Below are 22240 nucleotides of genomic sequence, written 5' to 3' on the forward strand. Positions count from 1 at the left end.
ATATTGAAATGTAATCCCCAGTCTTGGAGGTGGGGCCTAGTGGGAGGTGACTGGATCATGGGGATCAATTTCTCATGAATGGTTTAACAGCATTCCACTTGGTACTGTCCTCTTGAGAGTGTCCTTGTGAGATCTGGTTGTTTAAAAAGTGTGTGGCACCTCCTCCATCTGCTTCTGAGGAGGCCTCAGGAAACTTACAATCACAGTGGAAGGCAAAGGGGAAGCAGACACTGCTATGCTTCCTGTGTAGCCTGCAGAACTGTGAGCCAATTAAACCTCTTTTCTTTATAAATTAAATTACCCAGTCTCAGGTATTTCTTTATAGCAATGCGAGAATGGATTGCTAATTTTCCTTTTCTTTTTTTTAAAAAATAAAGCCAAAATAACACTCTTAAGATCCCAGGTTTTAGACAAGGCAGCTGTAGTCTCTCCATCATCCTCACTGTCCATTTGCTTCTTCCTGGGACAGACACTGTGGCCGAGAGAAGCTGAAGGGACCCTGGGATTCAAAGCTGGTGGAATGGACCCTCCCTTCCCCCACAAGCTGTAATAACCTGCTGGAATCCCATACAACCTGAGGGCTTCACTTGTCAACAGGTCCCTTCCCTCAGAGGCTATTTTAAGGCAGGCATTCAGTGTTTTATGACTGAGCTGCCCAGGAGAATGGTTTAAGGCTGCACTCAACTGTTCCAAGGAGCAGCACTGGACCAAAGTCTGCTCGGTTCCCTGCGGTTCCTGATGCCACCCCTTCTCTTCAGGGTGGTTACCTAGAGGACAACAGTACATGAGGCTTCCAGCCCAGCCCTAGAAGATCCATCCCAAAGACCCCACAGAGACCTGCATGGGAGGTGGGGCCACAGGTCTGGTATCAGGTAAACCTAGGTTGGAATACTGGCTCCATAAAGAGGAAGTCACTTAACTTTCTCTGGGGCATGGTTTCTTCATCTGTTCCCACCTCTGAAGGCTATCGTAAGACAGAATGAAAGTTAAGCAACTTAACGCAACACCCAGGATACCAGAATTACTCTAAATGGCAGAATCCTGGGAAGTCTGTCATCTTGGGGGTTCTCTAGGCAGGCAGGTTGCCAGGGGTGGGGCTGAGATCCAGATGTGCTCTAAGTCCCAGTCTGCTACAGAATCATGTGGCTGCTGGACCTGGGGGTCCCCCAGGTCCTTGCAGGAACTGAGAGTAGGAGACTCCATTTGCCAAACAACTTAGAACTTTGGGCCCCAGTTTCCTTGTCTTTAAAGGAGCAGGTAAAGAATTCATAAAAACAATTGACAAGGGCTGCCTGGAATTTCCCTGCAATCTCTCCCAGGCAGAGGAGGCCTCGGAGGTGAGAGTAAGAGCAGGAAAACAGGGACAGGTCTCACTCTGTTGCCAAGGTGTGGTGGCTCAGGCCTGTAATCCCAGCACTTTGGGAGGCTGAGATGGGAGGATCGCTTGAGGCTAGGAGTTTGAGATCAGCCTGGGCAACACAGTGAGACCCATCTCTGCAAAAAAATAAAACAATAAACCAGGCATGGTGGTACATACCTGTTAGTCTTAGCTACTCAGGAGGCTGAGGCAGGAGGACTGATTGATCCCAGGAGTTCAAGGCTGCAGTAAGATGTGCCTGGGTGACACAGCAAGACCCTGTCTCTTAAAAAAAAAAAAAAAAGGGCTGGGCATGGTGGCTCATGCCTGTAATCCCAGCACTTTGGGAGGCTGAGGCAGGTGGATCATGAGGTCAGGAGATCGAGACCATCCTAGCCAACATGGCAAAACCCTATCTCTACTAAAAAATGCAAAAAATTAGCCAGGTGTGGTGACACACGCCTGTAGTCCCAGCTACTCAGGAGGCTGAGGCAGGGGAATTGCTTGAACCCGGGAAGGGGAGGTTGCAGTGAGTCGAGATCACACCACTGTACTCCAGCCTGGCAACAGAGCAAGACTGTCTCAAAAAGAAGAAACAAACAAAAACAAAAACAAAAACAAAAAAACAGCACAGAAGGGTGGTGCCGTGGGCAGAGGGGTATTTCCGGTGGATGGGCTGTTACTGTTTTCTCAGGTTGGTCAAGATCACAGTCCCATGGAATGCTGGGGCCGGAAGGCACTAAGGCCACAACATCAACATCTACTTCCCAGAGCATAACACTACTACCCAGAGCAACTGGGTAATGTGCTGGGAGCTACAGTGAGTTTGAGGCAGAATGTGGGCTAAAACCCAGATCTCCAGATAGGTTTAGGGAGGATCTTAGTTTTAGAAAACATAATGCTTAGTTATGGCTGGGCACGGTGGCTCACACCTGTAACCCCAGCACTTTGGGAGGCCGAGGCAGGCAGATCACCTGAGGTCAGGAGTTTGAGACCAGCCTGGCCAACATGGTGAAACCCCCATCTCTACAAAAATTACCCAGGCATGGTGTTATGCACCTGTAATCCCAGCTACTCGGGAGGCTGAAGCAGGAGAATCATTTGAACCTGGGAGGCAGAGGTTGTAGTGAGCCAAGATCGTGCCACTGCACTCCAGCCTGGGCGACAGAGCGAGACTGTCTCAAAAAAAAAAAAGAAAATATAATGCTTAGTTCTGGTTTAAATTTGCTCACTGACTTTTCTTCTTTGGAGAATCAAATCTAGCTTATGACTCATAAACTAGATAACTATGATAATCTAGTTTATGATTCAGATACACCAGGGTGGTAAATTCCTACAATTCAACTTCATGATTTAGCTCTAGTGCTGTAGGAGGGGTCCAGAGAGCTGGGGTCTGCCACTGCACTCAGGCTTGTGGGGGCTGGGTAACACCACCCTGCAGGTTGTAGTGAGAAAAAGAGGACTTGGGTGTTGGTATCTTCTGTGGCAGCAGCTGCCCTGGGGGTTCTGCAGGGAGGGGACAGGGTGAGGCCTTGGGGACAGGGCATTTGGGGCCCACCAGCTTGTGTGGCCTCAGTCTCAGGGTGAAGGAGCACCCGGGTGGCAGGATTCCTGAGGCATCCAGGAAACCTCAGTTGGCATCATTGATGGGAGTCCGGGTGCCACCCAGCAGTCTCTCCTGCTCGCTCTCCTCTGCCGGGGGCCGGCCCCTGGACAGGCGGCCCAGCAGCGGACGGTGTAGCCCATTGTAGAGGGCAGTGCCTATAAGGAGTATGAGGAAGCCAAGGATCTGCAGTGCATGGAAGGCCTCCCAGCCCAGTGCCAGGCTCAGTGCCCAGATGACAATGGTGCGCAAGCTGTCCAGGACCATGCGGGTGGTGGCACTCAGTTCCTTGGTGACGCTGATGCCTGCGAAGTTGAAGAAGGCAATGCTGCTGATGTTGCCCAGCAGTGCCACGGCAATGAGTGGCTGCCGGCCCACCTGGCAGAAGGCGTCCAATGCATCCTCCAGCGTCCCACGAGGGTTTCCACTGAAGGAGCTGGCGGGGATGTAGTACATGGGCACAAGTAGCAGGGAGAGGATCACAAAGCCAAAGAGGCCTGGGGAGTAGAGGAGACAGTTACACTCTCCACCTTCCCCCAGACCCCCAGCACAGCCCACTGGCTTGGCCTCCTCTGATCTCGGGTCATTCCCTCCCAGTGGTCCTCATGCCGGCTCCCTCCTTTCACATCCCTCAGCCTCTCATCAGGAGCTTGTGGCCTATTAGATGGGTTCTAGCTGTCCCTTCACTTTTACTCAGGGTTTTTTTGACTGGATCAAGAGTAAGAAATACATTTTATATTGTGACCCAGTACACGTGTGCACAGGTTCATGGACACACACACATACACACACACACACACAAACATAACCACCCTTACAGTATACAATGCTCTGATATTTAAAAATTCTACTCATTTAAAAATAGAACTGCCAGCTGCAACTGACTACATTATTTTCACAAGTTTGGAAAAACACAGCTCTCTAGTTCAGTGTGTTACTGGTCTGTGACAAGGAGCTTGCGCCAGAAGGTAAGTCCATGCACTGCTTCACTCATTAAGGTCTTGCTAGAAAACAGAAATGAGTGGAAGTAGACTGCATGCTCAGTGACATAGCTGATTCACATTCTGCCTAAGTCCCTCAGCTCACTGGGGGCCAGAAAAGAGCTGCTCCCCAACAGGCACTAGCCCCCAGGCCATTCTTTGAAAGCACAGCTCTATCTTGCTAATCTCATGATTTTGATAGTTACTTCCCTGCTCAAAAACTTTCAGTGATTCCTCCCTGACTGTCATTTAAAGTCTAAATCTACTTGCCTGATAGTAAAGTTCTCTAATGACATGACCCTGACCTACTTAATTCCTGATTATTTCCCCAACATCAAACCTGTACTGCACTCAAATTATTATTATTTTTTGAGATGGAGTCTCGTTCTGTTGCCCAGGCTGGAGTGCAGTGGCGCAATCTCGGCTTGCTGCAGGCTCTGCTCCCCCAGTTCAAGTGATTCCCCTGTCTCAGTCTCCTGAGTAGCTGGGACTACAGGCATACACCACCATGCCCAGCTAATTTTTGTATTTTTTGTAGAGACGGGGTTTTGCCATGTTGGGCAGGCTGGTTTCAAACTCCTGACCTGAGGTGATCCACCCGCTTTGGCCTCCCAAAGTGCTGGGATTACAGGCGTGAGCCACCGCACCCGGCTACACTCAAATTATTCCTCACTGGTTTTCAAATTCATGTCCAGCCACCCGTGCCTTTGCTCTGTTTGGAGTTGCTCCTACTACTGCCTGTTGAAATTTACAGCTCGAATGCCACCCCCCCTGTCCTGAGAGACTCAGATAGGCATGGCCAATGAGACATCAGTTGAACACAAGTGGTCCAAGTTTGAATTCACTGACTGCCCTTTCTTCCTGCTGGTCACCTCCTCTGAAGGCCTTGCATCTCATTCATCTCTGTCCTTGGTCTCCTCTAGCTCCTGGCACAGCAGGTGTCAGAAGATTTGTCAAAACACATCTGGAAGGCAAGGGGGGGCAGGAAGTTCACCCCCCACAAGTGAACCCTGGCACCGTGTTCTGTGCTCAGCTCCCCACGCTCCCTTCTGCCCCACTCCTTCCAGGCCCCTGTGCCCACACACACCCTCAGTGCCAACTGCCCGCAGTGGGTGCACATTGTGTTTGTAGACGAACTTCTCCTCTAGCACCATCTGGATGGCGACGATGATCTGGGCCATGATGATCAACAGGTCCCCTGTGGGGAAGAAGGGACCCAGATGAGAAAGGGCTGCACTGGGGCTGGGGGCCAGGAAAGCATGGCCACAGGGACAGAACATGCCAGCCCCTGACCTCTGCAGGGCCCCCTATAGTTCACAGGCACAGTCACCACTGCCGGTCCCTGATTCCCTGGTCCCCGAGGGGCAGGCCAGCAGCACCAGGCTGAGGCCTCAGAGGCCTGCCTGTGTCTAAGAGCTGCCCCACGGGGTAAGACGCAGGTCTTTCAAGAAGCAACGGGCTTTAAGATAGACATTTCTTGGTTGATCCTGACCCTAAGTGACCCAGGACAGTCACTTCATTGTAAAATGGGCTGTGATGCATCCCTTCAGGGCCTGTGGGAGTCACTGTGATGATGAACACACAGTGCTCAGCACCAGGCTGGGCACTTGGTAAGCACCCGTTCCTTTCCACTCCCAAATCCAGTAGTTTGTATGTCTGCATCTATATCAAAGGACAAGCCAGCCCCTCGCCCTGCCCAGACTGCCACACATCCTTGGTGGAGCCACATCCCTTTGCAGTCTTCCCTACATTCTATCCATCACCTCCAGAGCTACCCACCTCACCCAGGGCTTGGCATATGGCACATGGCAGAGCCTGTATGAGTCTTTGCTGGGCTCCCAAGGAGGACAGGGCAGGATAGGGCAGCCTTGTGTCCCTGTCCCTGGACGCACCTGTGATCACTTCGCTGAGCTTGTGCTGACTGTCGTGCTTGCTCAGGAGGTCAGCCAGGCCCACGACCACCAGCCCCGCGATGGTGGCTAGGATGCCCAGCCACTGGCTCAGCACCAGCCTCCGGCCTAGGAAGGCCACCGAGAACAGGCCAGTGAATATGATCACCGCACCCCGCAGCATCTGGAAGCTGGAGGCACTGGTCATGTTCAGAGCTAGGAAAGGAGAAACAAATGACAGTTAGCTTCCCAAGGCGAAGGCCATCTGTCACTAAGGGGTCTTTGGGGATGGACACATGCCAAGCTCGTAGTAAGTGCTCGATCAGTCCTGCCTACGTGCCTGTGCGTGTGAAGTCTGGTGGGATGAAGTGGAGGCGGGTGGGATGGGGCTGTTTCACCAGTAGCCCCTTCAGCCACAGCTTCCCCTGAGCCCTTCTCAGCCTGGCCTGGTTACTCACCCACATACATGAGGCTGGTCCCTGTCATGTCACAGAGCGCTGGGGGCAGGAAAAGAAGAGGGTTGAAGGGCTGCTGGGGGTCTGCGCTGGAGTCCGAGTGCCCTGCGGCTCTGCACCGGAGGAGGTAGAAGGCAGCCAGGCAGGAGAATTCTCCCAGGAACATGCCCACTGCCTGCAGGGATGAAAACCCAAGGACTTCAGAGCTGGAAGGGACCTTGGGGATCATCTTTAACTATTTTTTTTTAATGCAAACTTCTGTCAAACAAGAGCTTACCCAGAACCCCAACATGTACAATAGACAAATGTGGACCAGCCATGGAGGCTAGAGACAGCTTCCTAGGTCTGCCCCAAAGCCCCCATACATCCTGATGAACCCTAAGGCTGTGCAGAGCCCTTTCTGAAAGCCATCCATCTAGGCCAACCCCTAGTCAAATCGCAGGTGGAGAAACCTAGACCCAAGAGAGGCTCAAAGACTTATGTAAGGCCACAAAGCAAGTTGCTGGTAGAGCTGGGGCTTACATTTGAGTCTCCTGATTCTCAGTTCAACAAATAGTGTCTTCCATTTATGGTGTCTGCCCTGTCCCAATTGGGGTCTGGCTTCCCAGTGGATAGAGAACCAACTTTTGTCACTAGGGTTGATGTTTTCCATGTGTCCTGACTTGGATGTGGTGAGGACATGACCACTTGCCAGGACTTTTGCATAGGATGGTGCTCTTTGCCCTCTTCTAGACCTTGGATTCTGCTCTGGGGAGGGAGAGAGAGAAGTGGATGGCTCTTCCGGGAGCAGGAGACGCCTCCACTTCTAGGTCAGGAAACAGCCTGGCCTCATGGGTGGAGGGAGTGCCTGGTCTGAGGCCCGAGAGACAGGAGGTAGGAGGGACAGGGCCAGATACCTGGAGGAAGGGATGCTGGAAGCTGTGCTCTTTGCTCCCTCCGCAGCCCTCAGCCGTGAAATTGTCCGCCCATCTGTAGGAGAGAGAGGGAAGGTCAGACCCTGGCAGCATCCTGCCCTGGTGCTAGTGAAGAGGCTCACACCTCTCAATGTCAAGAGGCCCAGACCTGGGTGACTCGGCCCCAGAGTGGGGCTCCCTCTCTCAAAGGGGCCAGTCTTCACCTCAAGGAGTTTTTTTGTTTTTTTTGAGACGGAGTCTTGCTTTGTCACTCAGGCTGGAGTGCAGTGGCACGATCTCGGCTCACTGCAAGCTCCACCTCCCAGATTCACACCATTCTCCTGCCTCAGCCTCCGGAGTAGCTGGGACTACAGGTGCCCGCCACCACGCCCGGCTAATTTTTTGTATTTTTAGTAGAGACAGGGTTTCACCGTGTTAGCCAGGACGGTCTCGATCTCCTGACCTCGTGATCCACCCGCCTCAGCCTCCCAAAGTGCTGGGATTACAGGCGTGAGCCACTGCGCCTGGCCTCACCTCAAGGAGTTTTAACTTGGCATTTCCTCAAGTTACTATGTCTGTGCCTCTGTAATGCATAGAAATCACAGATACTCTCATGATCACATTATAGTCATTGTATATATCGTGAGGTATCATTTACACTCATGACTCATGAAAATTACAGTAGTCAGACCCACTTATAACTTAATGTAGTAGAAAGCATTTCTATATAGCTGGGTGCAGTGGCTCACGCCTGTAATCCCAGCACTTTGGGAGGCTGAGGTGGATAAATCACTTGACGTCAGGAGTTCGAGAGCAGCCGGGCCAGTGTGGTGAAACCCCATCTCTACTAAAAATACAAAAATTAGCTGGGCGTGTGGTGCAAGCCTGTAATCCCAGCTACGCAGGAGGCTGAGGCATGAGACTCACTTGTCTCACTCTGTCGCCCAGGCTGGAGTGCAGTGGCAAGATCTCGGCTCACTGCAAGCTCCGCCTCCCAGGTTCACGCCATTCTCCTGCCTCAGCCTCCCGAGCAGCTGGGACTACAGGCGCCCGCCACCACGCCTGGCTAATTTTTTTTTTGTATTTTTAGTAGAGACGGTGTTTCACCGTGTTAGCCAGGATGGTCTCGATCTCCTGACCTAGTGATCCGCCCGCATTGGCCTCCCAAAGTGCTGGGATTACAGGCGTGAGCCACTGCGCCCGACCCAATCTTTGGTCTTTTTATTTACACATTTTAAAACATTACTGTAAGAAGAGGTCCATAGGCTGTGCCAGACTGTCAAAGAGTCCCATGGCATGAAAAATATCAAGAACCTCTGGTCTACGGGAGTATTTGGGCCCTGGGAAATGACCACCTAATACAGACCACCTGCTCACCTTCAAAGAGCCTGAATGGTTTGGAAGATCTTTCTAATGCTGACTTTCAAGCAGGTGGCAAAGACATCACACTCATGGCATGAACTCCCAGTCAGCACCCGGCAGATGGTGATGACTGATTATGACATACTTCCCCAATGAGCCTAGACACAAGCCCAGAATCCTTTGCGGCATAGTGCTTTGGGCAGCTTAACCACCAATCACTCTGAACTGTCTGCCATCTGTGCATGAAAATTCTCTGTCTTGAATTTCATCTTTGCTGGGCTTGGTTAGGTCTGTGGAGTCTTGTCTAATCTTTCATTTGAAAGCCCTTTAGGTATCTGGGGACTTGTTGACCTTCTGAATCTTCTCATCTCCTGGCTAAACAGCTCCAGCCTCTCCTAACCTTTCACCCCTGGCCACTGACTTCTGGAAGTACTCTGGTGTGCCCAGGCCCACAGCCAAGAGCATGTGATCTGGCCCAGACTGAGGCTAGCAAGGCGTGGCCCCTCCCTCATGTTGACACCCTGGGTTTGTTGACACAGCTCCAAATGCATCAGTCACATCACAGTCAACACAGACCCAGAGCCGTTTCCTGTGGGCCACCGACCTGCTCCCACTGCAGCAAACCCTGCATAGGCAGTGGATGTCTCTAAAGTGCAAGACTTGGGACTTCTTTTTATTAAATGCCTTTCCTTGAAATGTCTTTCCAGGGCAGTCAGATTGCAGTGCACAGCCCCGCACTGCCATTGGCTCATCTCTGTAGCGAGCCTCAGCTCCCAAAGGGCGGGGGAGTCCTCTGGTTCCTGTACCTCCCCCGCAATGCCCCAGAGCATGTGCCACTGGTTGTGCCGCAGTTAGGGTCTAGGTTTGACAAAGACCCTGTCCAGCTTTGGCTTCTCTATATGCCTCTGAGTTTGAGGAAGAAAACAGGGCTATGGCAAACCTATTCCACAGTGAGAGACCCCACCAGCTCCTGGAGATGTGGAGAAAGAGGGGTAGTTAGTACTAGGTTTCTTCTAGGAGGGACTAAAATGTTCTATGCAGTGATCATTGCATATCCCTGTAAATATATTAAACAATATTGAATTTACACTTTAAATGGGTGAATTGTCTGGTATGTGAATTATATCTCAATAAAGCTGTTAAGACAAAAAAAAAAAGAAAGAGGGGTAGTTAAGACTGCTTGTGGTTCTTGGGAATGGCAGGGGCAAAGGAGAGTTGAAGGGAGAAGTTCGGACAGAACTGTTTAGAAGGCAGAGAGAAACCTGGAGCCTGGCATGGCTTGGGGACCAGGCTGTAACCAGTCCCAGTACCAGTGGGGCAAAGAAAGTGCCTGCTATGGAACAGGGAGTCTGGGAGCTGGGGAAGCCTCCACCCCAGGTCAGGAAAACACCTGACCTCATGGGCTGGAGTCTCATTTCTTTCTCTTTTTTTTTTTAGAGAGAGGGTCTCACTATGTTGCCCAGGCTGGTCTTGAACTCCTGGGCTCAAGCAATCCTCCCACCTCAGCCTCCTGAGTTGCTGAGATTATAGGCATGAGCCACTGCACCCATGGTGCCTAATTTCTGCCTGATTTGCTGGTGGCTCTTGGATCCCTGGCCAGGACAGGACATGGAACGTGGGTAAGGGCCACAGACCCAGCAGGGCTGCTCTCGAACCCAGTCTTGCTTTTGCAGAAAGAGCCCCTGAGAAGGCCTGCATGAGGCAACTGAGTGAAAGAGGCAAAGCAAGGAAGAGAGAAGAGGTCAAGCCTTAACAAGGGCACAGAGCCAACTGCCCAGAGCAAGTGAAGTCAGAGAGATGGGAATCCCCAGGCCAGGAGCCAAGGCTCCTCTAGGAGGGACAAGGGAGCTATTGCCAGGTCCATGAAGGTCGATCAGAAGCTTCAGGCAAGGATTATTGTTTATTTTATTATTATTTTTGTCTGTAGGGGGCAGGTATGGAAGCTGAAGCCACGTTTCCATGAGTCCTACTTCCCACCCGAGTCTGAGGGCCCCCTGCTGGTAGAACAAGATGGTCCATAGGGGAAACACCTCGGGGCCTGTCCTTCCCCAAGTTTGGGGCGCTTCTTGGGGAGCTGACTGTAGGGCTGGTGCTGAGCTCCCCACCTCCCACAGGGGTTGTCTTCGCTTTCTCCACGGGTAGGTCTGCCTAGACAGGCCTGGCTGGCAGCGCTCCCGGCTGGGGAAACGGAATCTTTTTGTATCTGAGGGCCTGGGGCAGGCTGACAGCCCAAGGGATTGGGTGTCAGCAGCATGGGCTGCCTTGCCCAGCCTGAGATGCTCAGGCCTGCAGGTACCTTGGGGCAGAAAGCCAGGCTTCTCATCCTGGATTGGAGACAGGCTTCAACTCCTGGCGCAGAATCAGAAAGACCCCAGCCTCACAGGCTAGAACAAAAATCCAGCCCCAGTTTGCCTGGGGATGACAGCAGTGACCCCTAAGGTGGGCAGCACTTTGCTGTCAGTCCTTCACAACGTTTGTTTTTTGTTGTCTTTTGTTTTTGTTCTTGTTTTTTTTTTTTTTGAAACGGAGCCTCCCTCTGTCACCCAGGCTGGAGTGTAGCGGCGCAATCCTGGCTCACTGCAACCTCTGCTTTCCAGGTTCAAGTGATTCTCCTGCCTTAGCCTCCCAAGTAGCTGGGATTACGGGCGCCTACCACCATGCCCAGCTAATTTTTATATTTTTTGTAGAGACAGAGTTTCACCATGTTGGCCAGGTTGGTCTTGAACTCCTGACCTAAAGTGATCCACCCGTATCGATCTCCCAAAGTGATGGGATTACACGTATAAGCCACTGCGTCTGGCCAACAACGTTTGTCTTTTTGTTTTGTTTCTTCAGACAGGGTATTACTCTGTCGCCCAGGCTGGAGTGCGGTGGCACAATCACGGCTCACTACAGCTTCAGCCTCCCAAGGCTCAGGTGATCCTCCCACCTCAGCCTCCTGAGTAGCTGGGACTACAGGCATGGGCCACCATGCCCGGCTAATTTTTGTATTTTTTGTAAAGATGGGGCCTTGTTTATGCTGCCCAGGCTGGCCTCGAACTCCTGGCCTCAAGAAATTGACCTGCCTCAGCCTCCCAAAGTGCTGGGATTACAGGTGTCAACCACTGCACCCAGCCCATGTTTCCTTAAATGCACAATTCATAGGACACTTCATGGGGGCTGTCCCGTTAAGCCTTACAACAAGGATTCTCATTTTAGATGGGGACTCTGAGGCTTAAGGCAGATCCAGGGTCAAACCTTGCTTGAATTTATACTCAGAAAAGGCAGAATACAGAGAAAACCCAGAGTTTTGAGTCCCACAGGCTGGACAAGTTACAGGGATAATCATACCAACACTGACAAACTGTCAGAAGCAATACATGATATAAGGATATATACATGACCTGGCACATGGCAGGTATTCAGCAAAACTCATTTTCTGCCCCTTCTCCTTTCCCTTCACTGAGCAGAAGCCATCTCCCCCTTGTTGGGGTCAGCGTGGCCCCAGCTCCGCTTCAGCCTGAAAGCTACTGGAAAGACATCTGGAACCTGTCCTGCTGGCTAAGGCAGAGGTGGCTGGAAGGGCCTCAGGCTGTTGTCCCTGCAGTTCACAGAGCCACAATGCTGAAACAGAAGAAACTCAGCCATCAGCTGAACGAAACTCCTTATTTGACAGACAGGAACCCAGGGGCCAGAGAGGGCTCGAGGGGCCCACAGCTCCTCAGGTGTTGAGACAGGGCCAGTACCCTGGAAGCTCAGCAGGCAGTCATGCGCCCCCTCCCTGACGCTCTGAAGCTCTCCTGAGTTCCTGCACCCATAGCTGGTGGGAGGAGGGGGCAGCCCAGTAGGTGGGCCTGTCTTCTCCACAGACACTGCATTCTAGGGGAGATGACCTCCAGGGCAGGAGGCCCGAAGGGCCCTAGCGGGGACAAGCTGAGACAGCTCCTTTCGGCGGGCAGGCTGGGGAGTGGGCTCTCCGTGCTGGGTGGTGAGTCACTCCCTAGCATGGCCAGGCCCAAACTCAAAGCTCAGCATTCTGGGAGGTGTGCATGTCCACGTGAGTGGGGGTGGCGAACACAGACTGAGGAAGTGGCGATGGGGCTGGCTTGGGCAGATTAGCTGTGGCCATTCTCACAGAATCTCTGCCACTTCCTCTTGTGTCCTCAGCTTGTCAAGTCCAGTGAGTCCCCTTCTTTCTCCTGCCTGGGACCTACAGAAGGGCCAAGGCTTCTCCACTGTCTGGGGTGCCACAGCAGGTGGCCCTGGCTCCTGAGGTGACAATGGTGAGCCCTCTCATCTCTATGGACTAGAAAACTTTCCTCAAGCTGGGTTTGGTGGTGCATGCCTGTAATCCCAACACTTTGGGAGGCTGAGGCAGGTGGATTGCTTGAGCCCAGGAGTTTGAGACCAGCCTAGGAAACATGGCAAGACGCTGTCTCAACAAAAAATACAAAAATTAGGTGGGCATGGTGGCGGGTGTCTGTGGTCCCATCTACTTGGGGGGCTGAGGTGAGAGGATGACTCAAGGCTGCAGTGAGCTGAGATGGCACCACTGCACTCCAGCCTGGGCAACAGAGAGAGACAGTGTCTAAAAAAAAAAAAAGGCTGGGCACAGCGGCTCACGCCTGTAATCCCAGCACTTTGGGAGGCTGAGATGGGCGAGGTCAGGAGATGGAGACCATCCTGGCTAACACAGTGAAATCCCATCTCTACTAAAAATATACAAAAAAATTATCCGGGCATGGTGGCAGGCACCTGTAGTCCCAGCTACTCAGGAGGCTGAGGCACGAGAATGCGTGCAGCTGGGAGGCGGAGCTTGCAGTGAACTGAGATCACACCACTGCACTCCAGCCTGGGTGACAGAGCGAGACTCCGTCTCAAAAAAAAAAAAAAAAAAGGAAACCTTCCTCAGTAGATCTTCAGTGTCCAGGAAGAAGGTAGGGCAGGGATCACCAAGTCTATTTTACAGATGAGGAAACTGAGGCTCAGAGAGGTCCAGTGGCTCATCTATTCCCCAGCTCCCAAGCTTCATGAACTTCCCACTCTACTACACTGTCCTCCTGAGTTAAGGCTTCCTCAAGCTGGCCCAACAACCCCTTTAAAGCAATTATCCCACGCCAGTTCATGGAACCCAAGGGTGGTGGGGGCAGCTGCCAAGGGCAAACATTGGGGCTGGCACAGAAAGGACACAGAAGAAGAGCAAACACCTCTTCTCTAGTAGAGGCCTAGTGGTTTCCAGGCTTCCTGCCACTTTCTTGGCAGGGTCCCTGGCCTGGGCATGAAGGGAAGTCAGGCTCATATCCCTGCCTGGCTGGGAGGGCCCTACAGCCTGCAGAACTTAGGAGGGGAGCTGAGCCTTACTTAGTGGGCATCTACTTGACCCTGGCTCTATTAATTAATTTATTATTATTATTATTATTATTATTTATAGAGAACGAGGTCTCCCTATGTTGTCCAGGCTGATCTTGAACTCCTGGGCTCAAATGATCATCCCACCTTAGCCTCCCAAAGTGCTGGGATTACAGACTGGAGCCACAGTGCCCAGCTGATCCCGGCTCTTCATATGTAGAACCTCAGTTGGATTCAGGAGACTGGGGTTCTGAAATGAGTACCTGCGGATGGGGTACTGGCTCAGGCAGACAGAAATGGCTTGGCCTAAAGAAGATGATCGCAAGAGGTTGCGGTGAGCCGAGATCGCGCCATTGCACTCCAGCCTGGGCAACAAGAACGAAACTCCGTCTCAAAAAAAAAAAAAAAAAAAAAAAAAAAAAAAAAGAGAAGATGATCGACAGAAGGTGCTAGTGAGGAGGTTTTGAGAAAACAGCCAGGGAAAGAAGAAGCCATTTCACAGGGAGGGGCCCCCTGCCAGGACCCGGGGATGGGGCCACAGGGCCAGCATGGCTGGTGGCAGTCTCCCAAAGCCTGCTGAGCGTGCCCCAGCACAACAGGCAGCACATGCTCAGATGTGCTTCCTCATCCACTGCCTTTCGTCCTCCCAAGAACCTGGGAAGGGAAACATCATGCTCTTGTCACAGGCCAAGAAACTGCCAGAGACAACCATAGGCTGTCAGTCTGAACCTTGAGTGGCCTGGGCTCCAGCGGGAGGACCCTGTCAGCAGGGTCTCCGGGCTGGCTGAGAGGCTTGCCGCCCAGTCCTGGAGAAAGGACACATCAAAGGCTGAGAGGGCAGATGCCACTTACAGGTTTACAACTTCCACAAGCACAGGCTTGTCTGTCCTGGCCTGGGGAGCTGTGAGAGCAAACCCCCAGGAAGGAGGGACTTTGGGGTACCACAGTCATAAAAGAACAGGACTTAAAGTCCTGAGGCCTAGGTTCCAGCCTTCATTCAGACACCAAACAGTTGAATCACAGAAAGAAACTTCTCCTGAGGCCTCCTTTGTAAATTGTGGGGATTAGACTGGATGATTTCTATGCTTTTAACAACTGTAAATGACCCCAAAATGACTGGAGAAGTCCCCAGCCACACCCTCCAGTGGTGGTTAAGAGCATGGATACTAGAGCCAGACCATGCTGGCTCAACTATAAACTCTGCCACTTAGTAGCTAAGTTGAACTTGATTAAGGAATTTAATCATTTTCTACCTCAGTTTCCTTATACGGGAATATCAGCCCCTATCTCCGCCTGATAGGGTGTGGTTATGAGAATTCCCTGAGTTCACACATGAAAGGGCAGAGCAGGGCCTGGGGCATGTGAGGTGCTCTTTGTGCATGAGATGCTTCTGCTGGTTGTCAGCACATGCTTGTCTGTCTGTGCCTGCTGGAAATCGTGGGTCAAAAATGTGATTTCTTTTTTTTTTTTTTTTTGAGACCGAGTCTCACTCTGTCACCCAGATTGGAGTGCAGTGGTGCAATCTTGGCTCATTGCAACCTCCGCCTCCCGGGTTCAAGCAATTCTCCTGTCTCAGCCTCCCGAGTAGCTGGGACTATAGGTGCACACTACCACGCCCGGCTAATTTTTGTATTTTTAGTAGAGATGGAGTTTCACTATATTGGTCAGGCTAGTCTCAAACTCCTGACCTCAAGTGATCCACCTGCTTCTGCCTCCCAAAGTGCTGGGATGACAGGTGTGAGTCACTGTGCCCAGCCAGAAATGTGATTTCAAATCCATACTTCACATCGGGGTGTACGCAGCTGCTCCCACACGTTCTTTCTCCCTAAGAGTATCCTTCTCGTGGTTTGACCTTAGAACACTGTTGAGGGTCCAATTTGGGGGCCCGTCTTGGGGTGGGAGGATCTTGAGAGGCCCCACACCAGCTGTCAGGCAGGGGACAGGACCAAAAGTTGAGTCTGTCACCTGGCAATCTCTTTCCTGACTCTCAGGCAGCCTCTAAGGGTGACACCTTCTGGGATTGAGGATCTCTAAGCTTCCTACCTGACTGATTTGGAGTTTTCTAAGGAAGGAGGTGAGACAGCACAGCTTACACCAGCAGTAACTGGCAGTCTGGATTCTCCTTTCGGGCAGCAGCCCTGATGGACTTACAGCCACTCTCTAAGCACTTTACAGAGGCGTTGGCTGGCATGACAGAACAGAAGATTTGCTTTGCTGCGTTCAGATCCCGAGATGCAAGCCCTCAGGCTGGGGCCTCTGAACAGCTAAGGATTCAGCATGAGGAGTGATCCTCAGGAGGATGCAGGGCCTGGAAGCTAGCAGTTCTCCACAAGGCACAGTTGGCCAGAGGTGAACCAGAGGAACAGGTGGGGCCCACCCAGGGCTCCACTGACTGTGCCCACCGTTTGAGGAAGGGAGAACACTGTGACTGCCGTGTGCGTACATGTCTGTCTCCTCCACCTCAGATTCCAAGCATCTCAAAGGCAGGGATCACCTCTCGGTCACTTCTGTCCCCTTCCCTCACACACGGTAGGTACCTTATACATGCCTGATGAGGCACTTTTCATACCACTGATGGAGTTTGCTAGGTATAAATGCCTCAAAAATGAATAAGAAATCGCCATTTCCCCTTAAAAAGCTCACAGTTTCTCAAAGTGTGAAGCCAGATAGAAAACCTAGGGGACCTGGAACACCACCTTCAGAGTGGAAAAGCTCCTGATGAGGGCTTCTCCACACCACACCAATCCCACCTCGCTCTGGAGCCTGACAGGGCCCAGATGGACATGAGGTCTAACCTGGAGAGGGCCACTGTCCACTGTGCTCCATGTACCTTGGTATCATTTCAGACAAAGGCCACTGGGCACTGCAGCTCTTATGGTGAAAAGGAGGGGCAGGGGCCAGGCACGGTGGCTCACACCTGTAATCCCAGCACTCTGGGAGGCCAAGGTGGCGAATCACCTGAGGTCGGGAGTTCAAGACCAGCCTGACCAACATGGAGAAACCCTGTCTCTACTAAAAATACAAAATTAGCCGGATGTGGTGGCGCATGCCTGTAATCTCAGCTACTCAGGAGGCTGAGGCAGGAGAATCGCTTGAACCCAGGAGGTGGAGGTTGCAGTGAGCCGAGATCGTGCCATTGTACTCCAGCCTGGGCAACAAGAAAAGGAGGGGCAGGAAGGCCCTGCCCTGAGATGGAAACAGAGAGAGACAAAGAAATGCTATCCTGCCCACAACAGAGGGGAGGCTAGGCCCTGTCCCTCAGCCTCATGACTGCCCTGGGTCCTTAGTCCCTAACCTCCTGGGAACTGTCCCCCCTGTCTCACCCCCATACATCAGAGCTGAACTGGCCACTTGCCCTCTCTGTCTGAGTTAATGGCACTTCTCTTCTCCCAGGTAGAAACCCTGGAGTGATCCTTGTTTCTTGCTCATGTGGGTCAGGCCTGTGGCCATTTGGCACCTGGTCTCTCCCACCAGTTGTCCCTTCCTTTCTCTTCTCACTGCCATCTCCTAGTTCCCCTCATCTGCTATGCAGCAGCCTTGGAGTGGCTTTTCCTGCACCAAACGACTCTTCACGTCATCGAGTGAATCATATCACTTTCGACATGTCATTCCCCAACTCAAAAGCACTTTTCTGATTATGGGAAAAAATCTAACCTGGGCATTTGATGCTGGTTACAATCGATTTTGATCTGGCCTTTCCGTAGACTTTCCTTGCCTTAAAGTCTCAGACAAATTCCGAAATCCCACCTAAGCTTCAAAGCGCAGCTCTAACCCCTCATCCTTGAAGGGCCGTGGGGCACCTCCCTGTCTGCTGCTTGAGGCCTCCACGCTCACTGGGGTACTCGGCCTGCACAGCCACTACTGTGGCTCGTATGCACAAGTCCTGGGGTCTCTCCCAGATCGTGGAGGGAGGTGCTCAGGCTTGGACGCCAGCACTGGAAGGGCCGCGGAAAGGAATCGGCCAACCCTCCTGTTAAAAGATGTGGAAACAGGCGCGGAGGCTGTACAGCAAATGAAAGCCGGGGCTCGGATCCCCCCGCCGGGGCGCAGCCCCGCTCCGCATTTCCCCGAGCCTCGCATCCCTTGGGTGGTCATAAAGCGCGCGAACTGACCGGGGCAAGTGGGAAAGCAGAAGAAGCCGCGAGGGCAGGGCCAAGAAGTGGGAAGGCGTAGAACGAGCGCGCGGGGGTCGCCAGGGCCCGCACGCCCAGCAGGGCCCAGACTCACTTTGCCGAGAGCGTGTTGATGGAGCCGGTAACGAGCATGAGCCCGGCAAGGAACAGCTGGTACTTGGTCCAGGCCATGTCGGCGGACGCTGGGGCTCGGTCCACTTAGCAGCGCCCGGCCCCGTCACCCGGGGTCTCCTGCGCGAGCGCTTCCGGGCCGGGTGTCACGTGACCCCTCCCGCTCGCCCCGCCCCCGGGGAGCGCGCCTGAGCCACGGTGCCCGCGCTCTGCAGAGTCGTCCTGGAGCGCTTCGGTGGCCACGCCATGACCCTGGCAAATCATGGCCCAGGTCTTCCAATTTTTTTTTCCTTCTCTTCCTCGCTCTCCCCCCTTTTTTGGGTTTCTTTTTTCTATTTTTTTGAGAAGGAGTCTCACTCTGTCGCCCAGGCTGGAGTGCAATGGCATGATCTCGGCTCACTGCAACCTCCGCCTCCTGGGTTCAAGCGATTCTCCTGCTTCAGCCTCCGGAGTAGCTCGGATTACAGGCGCCCGCCACAACGCCCAGCTAATTTTTTGTATTTTTAGTAGAGACAGGGCTTCACCATGTTGGCCAGGCTGGTCTCGAACTCCCGACCTCATGTGATCCGCCCGCCTGGCCTCCCAAAGTATTGGGATTACAGGCGTGAACCACCGCGCCTGGCCTTGATTTCTTATTTTTATCTTTGGGTCTTCCTATTTGTAAAAGGGGCGGATGGGACAGTGCAGTGAGGGTGCATCGTGGATATTACAGCGTTTTGTGAATCGTTTTGAGAGTTTGAGCTGGGCGGTGTCAGAAAGGAGCCCTGAAGTGGGCCTGCCGGGAGTTCCTTGGGGACCCTGTAGAGAGGAGATTCCCACGCTGGACGTTTCCACTTCGGGGCTCCTCTCTGATACCGCCCACCTTGGGCACAGTTCATATCTTTCAGCAAAGTGGTGAAGGCATCTAGCTCCAGTTGCCGAGGAGACCATTTTATAGCTGAGGACAGTAAATTCAGCCAAGCAGAGTGATTTGCTTAAGAACCTGTTGGTGAGCAGTGGGGTAGGGATTTGCACTTGGGTTCTCCAGTCTCCAAAAATCCGTGCCTTCCGCATGGCCCCTGCACCAAGCCCTGCTTCACTGCTCCTTTGTGGACTTTCTGGTCGCAGCTCAGAGGCATCCAGGCAGAAAGACCATCCCTAGGTTTGTTTGAAGAGGGTGTTGACGAAGAGTCAAACTCTAAAATATTTGAAGGGATTTATTCTGAGCCAAATATTTGTGACCATGGCCCGTGACACAGCCCTCAGGAGGTCCTGAGAACGTGTGCCCAAAGTGGTCGGGGCGCAGCACTTTAGAGAGACACGAGACATCAATCAAATACATTTAAGAAATACATTGGTTTGGTCCAGAAAGGCGGGACAACTCAAAGCCGGGAGGAGGGGAGAGGGTGGGGCAGGAAAGGGGAAAAATATCTATCTATGTTAATAGAGATTTTTTTTTTTTGAGACGGAGTCTTGCTCTGTCGCCCAGGCTGGAGTGCAGTGGTGCGATCTCCGCTCACTGCAACCTCCACCTCCTGGGTTCAATCAGTTCTCTGCCTCAGCCTCCCAAGTAGCTGGGACTACAGGCGCCTGCCACCACGCCTGGCTAAATTTTGTATTTCTAGTAGAGATCGGGGTCGCACTATGTTGGCCAGGCTGGTCTTGAACTCCTGATCCACCCGCCTTGGCCTCCCAAAGTGCTGGGATTACAGGCGTGAGCCACCACGCCCAGCCAGTAATAGAGATTCTTTACAGATGCAAATTTTCCCCCACAAAAGACAAATTTGCAGGGCCATTTCAAAATATGGCAAAGAAACATGTTTTGGGGTAAAATCTTTTGACTTTCTTCTTAGTCACATAATATTATGCCAGAGTCAGATTGGAAAGTAAGTCATGATATATAGGGTTAAATAAAACCCATCTGATGAGAATTTATGGTTTGTAGGGCATGAGTCTCCAGACCTCTTAGGTAGGAATTTGGGCAAGGTAAAAAAATCAGAGCTTAGTCCTCAAGGGGTTCTGGCTTTTAAAATCCCACTCTCGGCTGGGCGTGGTGGTTCACACCTGTAATCCTAGCAGTTTGGGAGGCTGAAGTGGGCTGATTGCTTGAGCTCAGGATTTCCAGACAAGCCTGGGCAACATGGCAAAACTCAGTCTCTACTAAAAATGCAAAAATTAGCTGAGTGTCATGACAAGTACCCATAATCCCAGCTACTCAGGAGGCTAAGTAGGAGGATCGCTTGAGTCCCTGGAGGTGGAGGTTGCAATGAACTGAGATCGTGCCACTGCACTCTAGCCTGGGTGACAAAGTGACACCCTGTCTTAAAAAAAAAAACAAAAAAAAAACAAAAAACAAAAAAAAGGCCGGGCGCAGTGGCTCACGCCTGTAATCCCAGCACTTTGGGAGACTGAGGCAGGTGGATCACCTGAGGTCGGAGTTCAAGACCAGCCTGACCAACATGGTGAAACCCCATCTCTACTAAAATACAAAAAATTAGCCAGGTGTGGGGGTGCATGCTTGTAATCTCAGCTACTCCGGAGGCTGAGGCAGGAGAATTGCTTGAACCTGGGAGGCGGAAGTTGTAGTGAGCCAAGATCGAGCCATTGCACTCCAGCCTGGGCAACAAGCGTGAAAACTCCGTCTCAAAAAAAAAAAAGAAAGAAAAAGAAAAGAAAAAAACTGCTCCTAATATGCCTTTCCCAGCGCTCTAGTCTGCACCCATGCCTTGTCATGCCAGTGACAAGACCCCTTTGTTACCAGAAAGGGGTTCTGATCCAGACCCCAAGAGGGAGTTCTTGGACCTGGCACCTTGCGGGGAATCCATAAAGTGAAAACAAGTTTATTAAGAAAGTAAAGGATAAAGAATGGCTACTCCATTGGCAGAGCAGCCCCAAGGGCTGCTGATTGGCTATTTTTATGGATATTTCTGGATTATATGCCAAACAAGGGGTGGATTATTCATGAGTTTTCTGGGAAAGGGGTGCGCAATTGCCAGAACTGAGGGTTCCTCCCCTTTTCAGACCATGTAGGTTAACTTCCAGATGCTGCCATGGCATCTATCAACTGTCGCGCGCTGGTGCGAGTGTCTTTTAACATGCTAATGCATTATAAATAGCGTATAATGAGCAGTGAGAAAAACCAGAGGTCACTTTTGTCGCCATCTTGGTTTTGGTGGGTTTTGGCCAGCTTCTTTACTGCATCCTGTTTTATCAGCAAGGTCTTTGTGACCTGTACCTTGTGCCCACTTCCTATCTCATCCTGTGACTTAGAATGCCTAACCTCCTGGGAATGCAGCCCAGTAGGTCTCAGCCTCGTTTTACCCAGCCCCTGTTCAAGATGGAGTTGCTCTGATTTAAATGTCTCTGATACTTTGGAAAACGACTTCAGACCCAGCCAACACACTTCCCCTATGCTGCAGATCTTGTTTCTGTGGTGAGAAAAGAACTTTTACCTGAGGAATGCGAGTCCTATAAGTTATCAGGCCCAGAGAGACATTAAAATGAGACAGCAATCACGTCCTATTCCCACTTTGAGTTATGTATTTATGTCTTGAAACTGCTTGCTATTGCCACAGGTAGCTATAACCTAACAATGCTGCACTGGACACCATATCTCACATCCTATAGCTTAACACTGTACAGCCAATCACTAATCAATGTAATTTCTGTAAACCAATGAGAATTTCTGACAAAGAGCTTTGTATCAGCCCACTCCCTGTCCTCCTTTTTCTGCCTTTAAAAACCTGTTTGTAACAAAGAGGGAAGGGAGCTCACATCCAAGATTACTTGGGTCTGAGTCTTTTGGGCAGCTGTCCTCATTTTGGCTCAAGTAAACTCTTTAACTTATATTTTGTACCTTGGCACCTTCTTGTTTTTTTAAAGACAAAGTCGTGCTCTGTCGTCCAGTCTAGAGTGCCGTGGCACAATCTCGGCTCACTACAACTTCTGCCTCCCAGGTTCAAGCAATTCCCCTGCCTCAGCCTTCTGAGTAGCTGGGATTACAGGTGAGCACCATCATGCCCAGCTAAATTTTTTGTATTTATAGTAGAGATGGGGTTTCACCATGTTGGCCAGCGTGGTCTTGAACTCCTGACCTGAAGTGATCCACCCACCTTGGCCTCCCAAAGTGTTGGGATTACAGGTGTAAGCC

The 22240-nt window shown here is 51.8% G+C and overlaps 1 protein-coding gene across 1 annotated transcript; it reads right to left on the bottom strand.

Moving 5' to 3' along the window:
* Window positions 1–314: 314 nt before the first annotated feature.
* On the bottom strand, window positions 315–18267 carry SLC35F6 (solute carrier family 35 member F6). Its single transcript, XM_055254002.2, has 6 exons — window positions 18095–18267; window positions 7181–7253; window positions 6288–6459; window positions 5833–6045; window positions 5028–5138; window positions 315–3457 (listed from the first exon to the last, which is right to left on the bottom strand). The coding sequence occupies exons 1-6, from the start codon at window positions 18169–18171 to the stop codon at window positions 2988–2990; spliced, it is 1116 nt and encodes a 371-aa protein (XP_055109977.2). The 5' UTR covers window positions 18172–18267; the 3' UTR covers window positions 315–2987.
* Window positions 18268–22240: the final 3973 nt, after the last annotated feature.

The sequence above is a fragment of the Symphalangus syndactylus genome, chromosome 18, assembly GCF_028878055.3.
Source record: "Symphalangus syndactylus isolate Jambi chromosome 18, NHGRI_mSymSyn1-v2.1_pri, whole genome shotgun sequence".
NCBI classification, from domain to species: Eukaryota; Metazoa; Chordata; class Mammalia; order Primates; family Hylobatidae; genus Symphalangus; species Symphalangus syndactylus.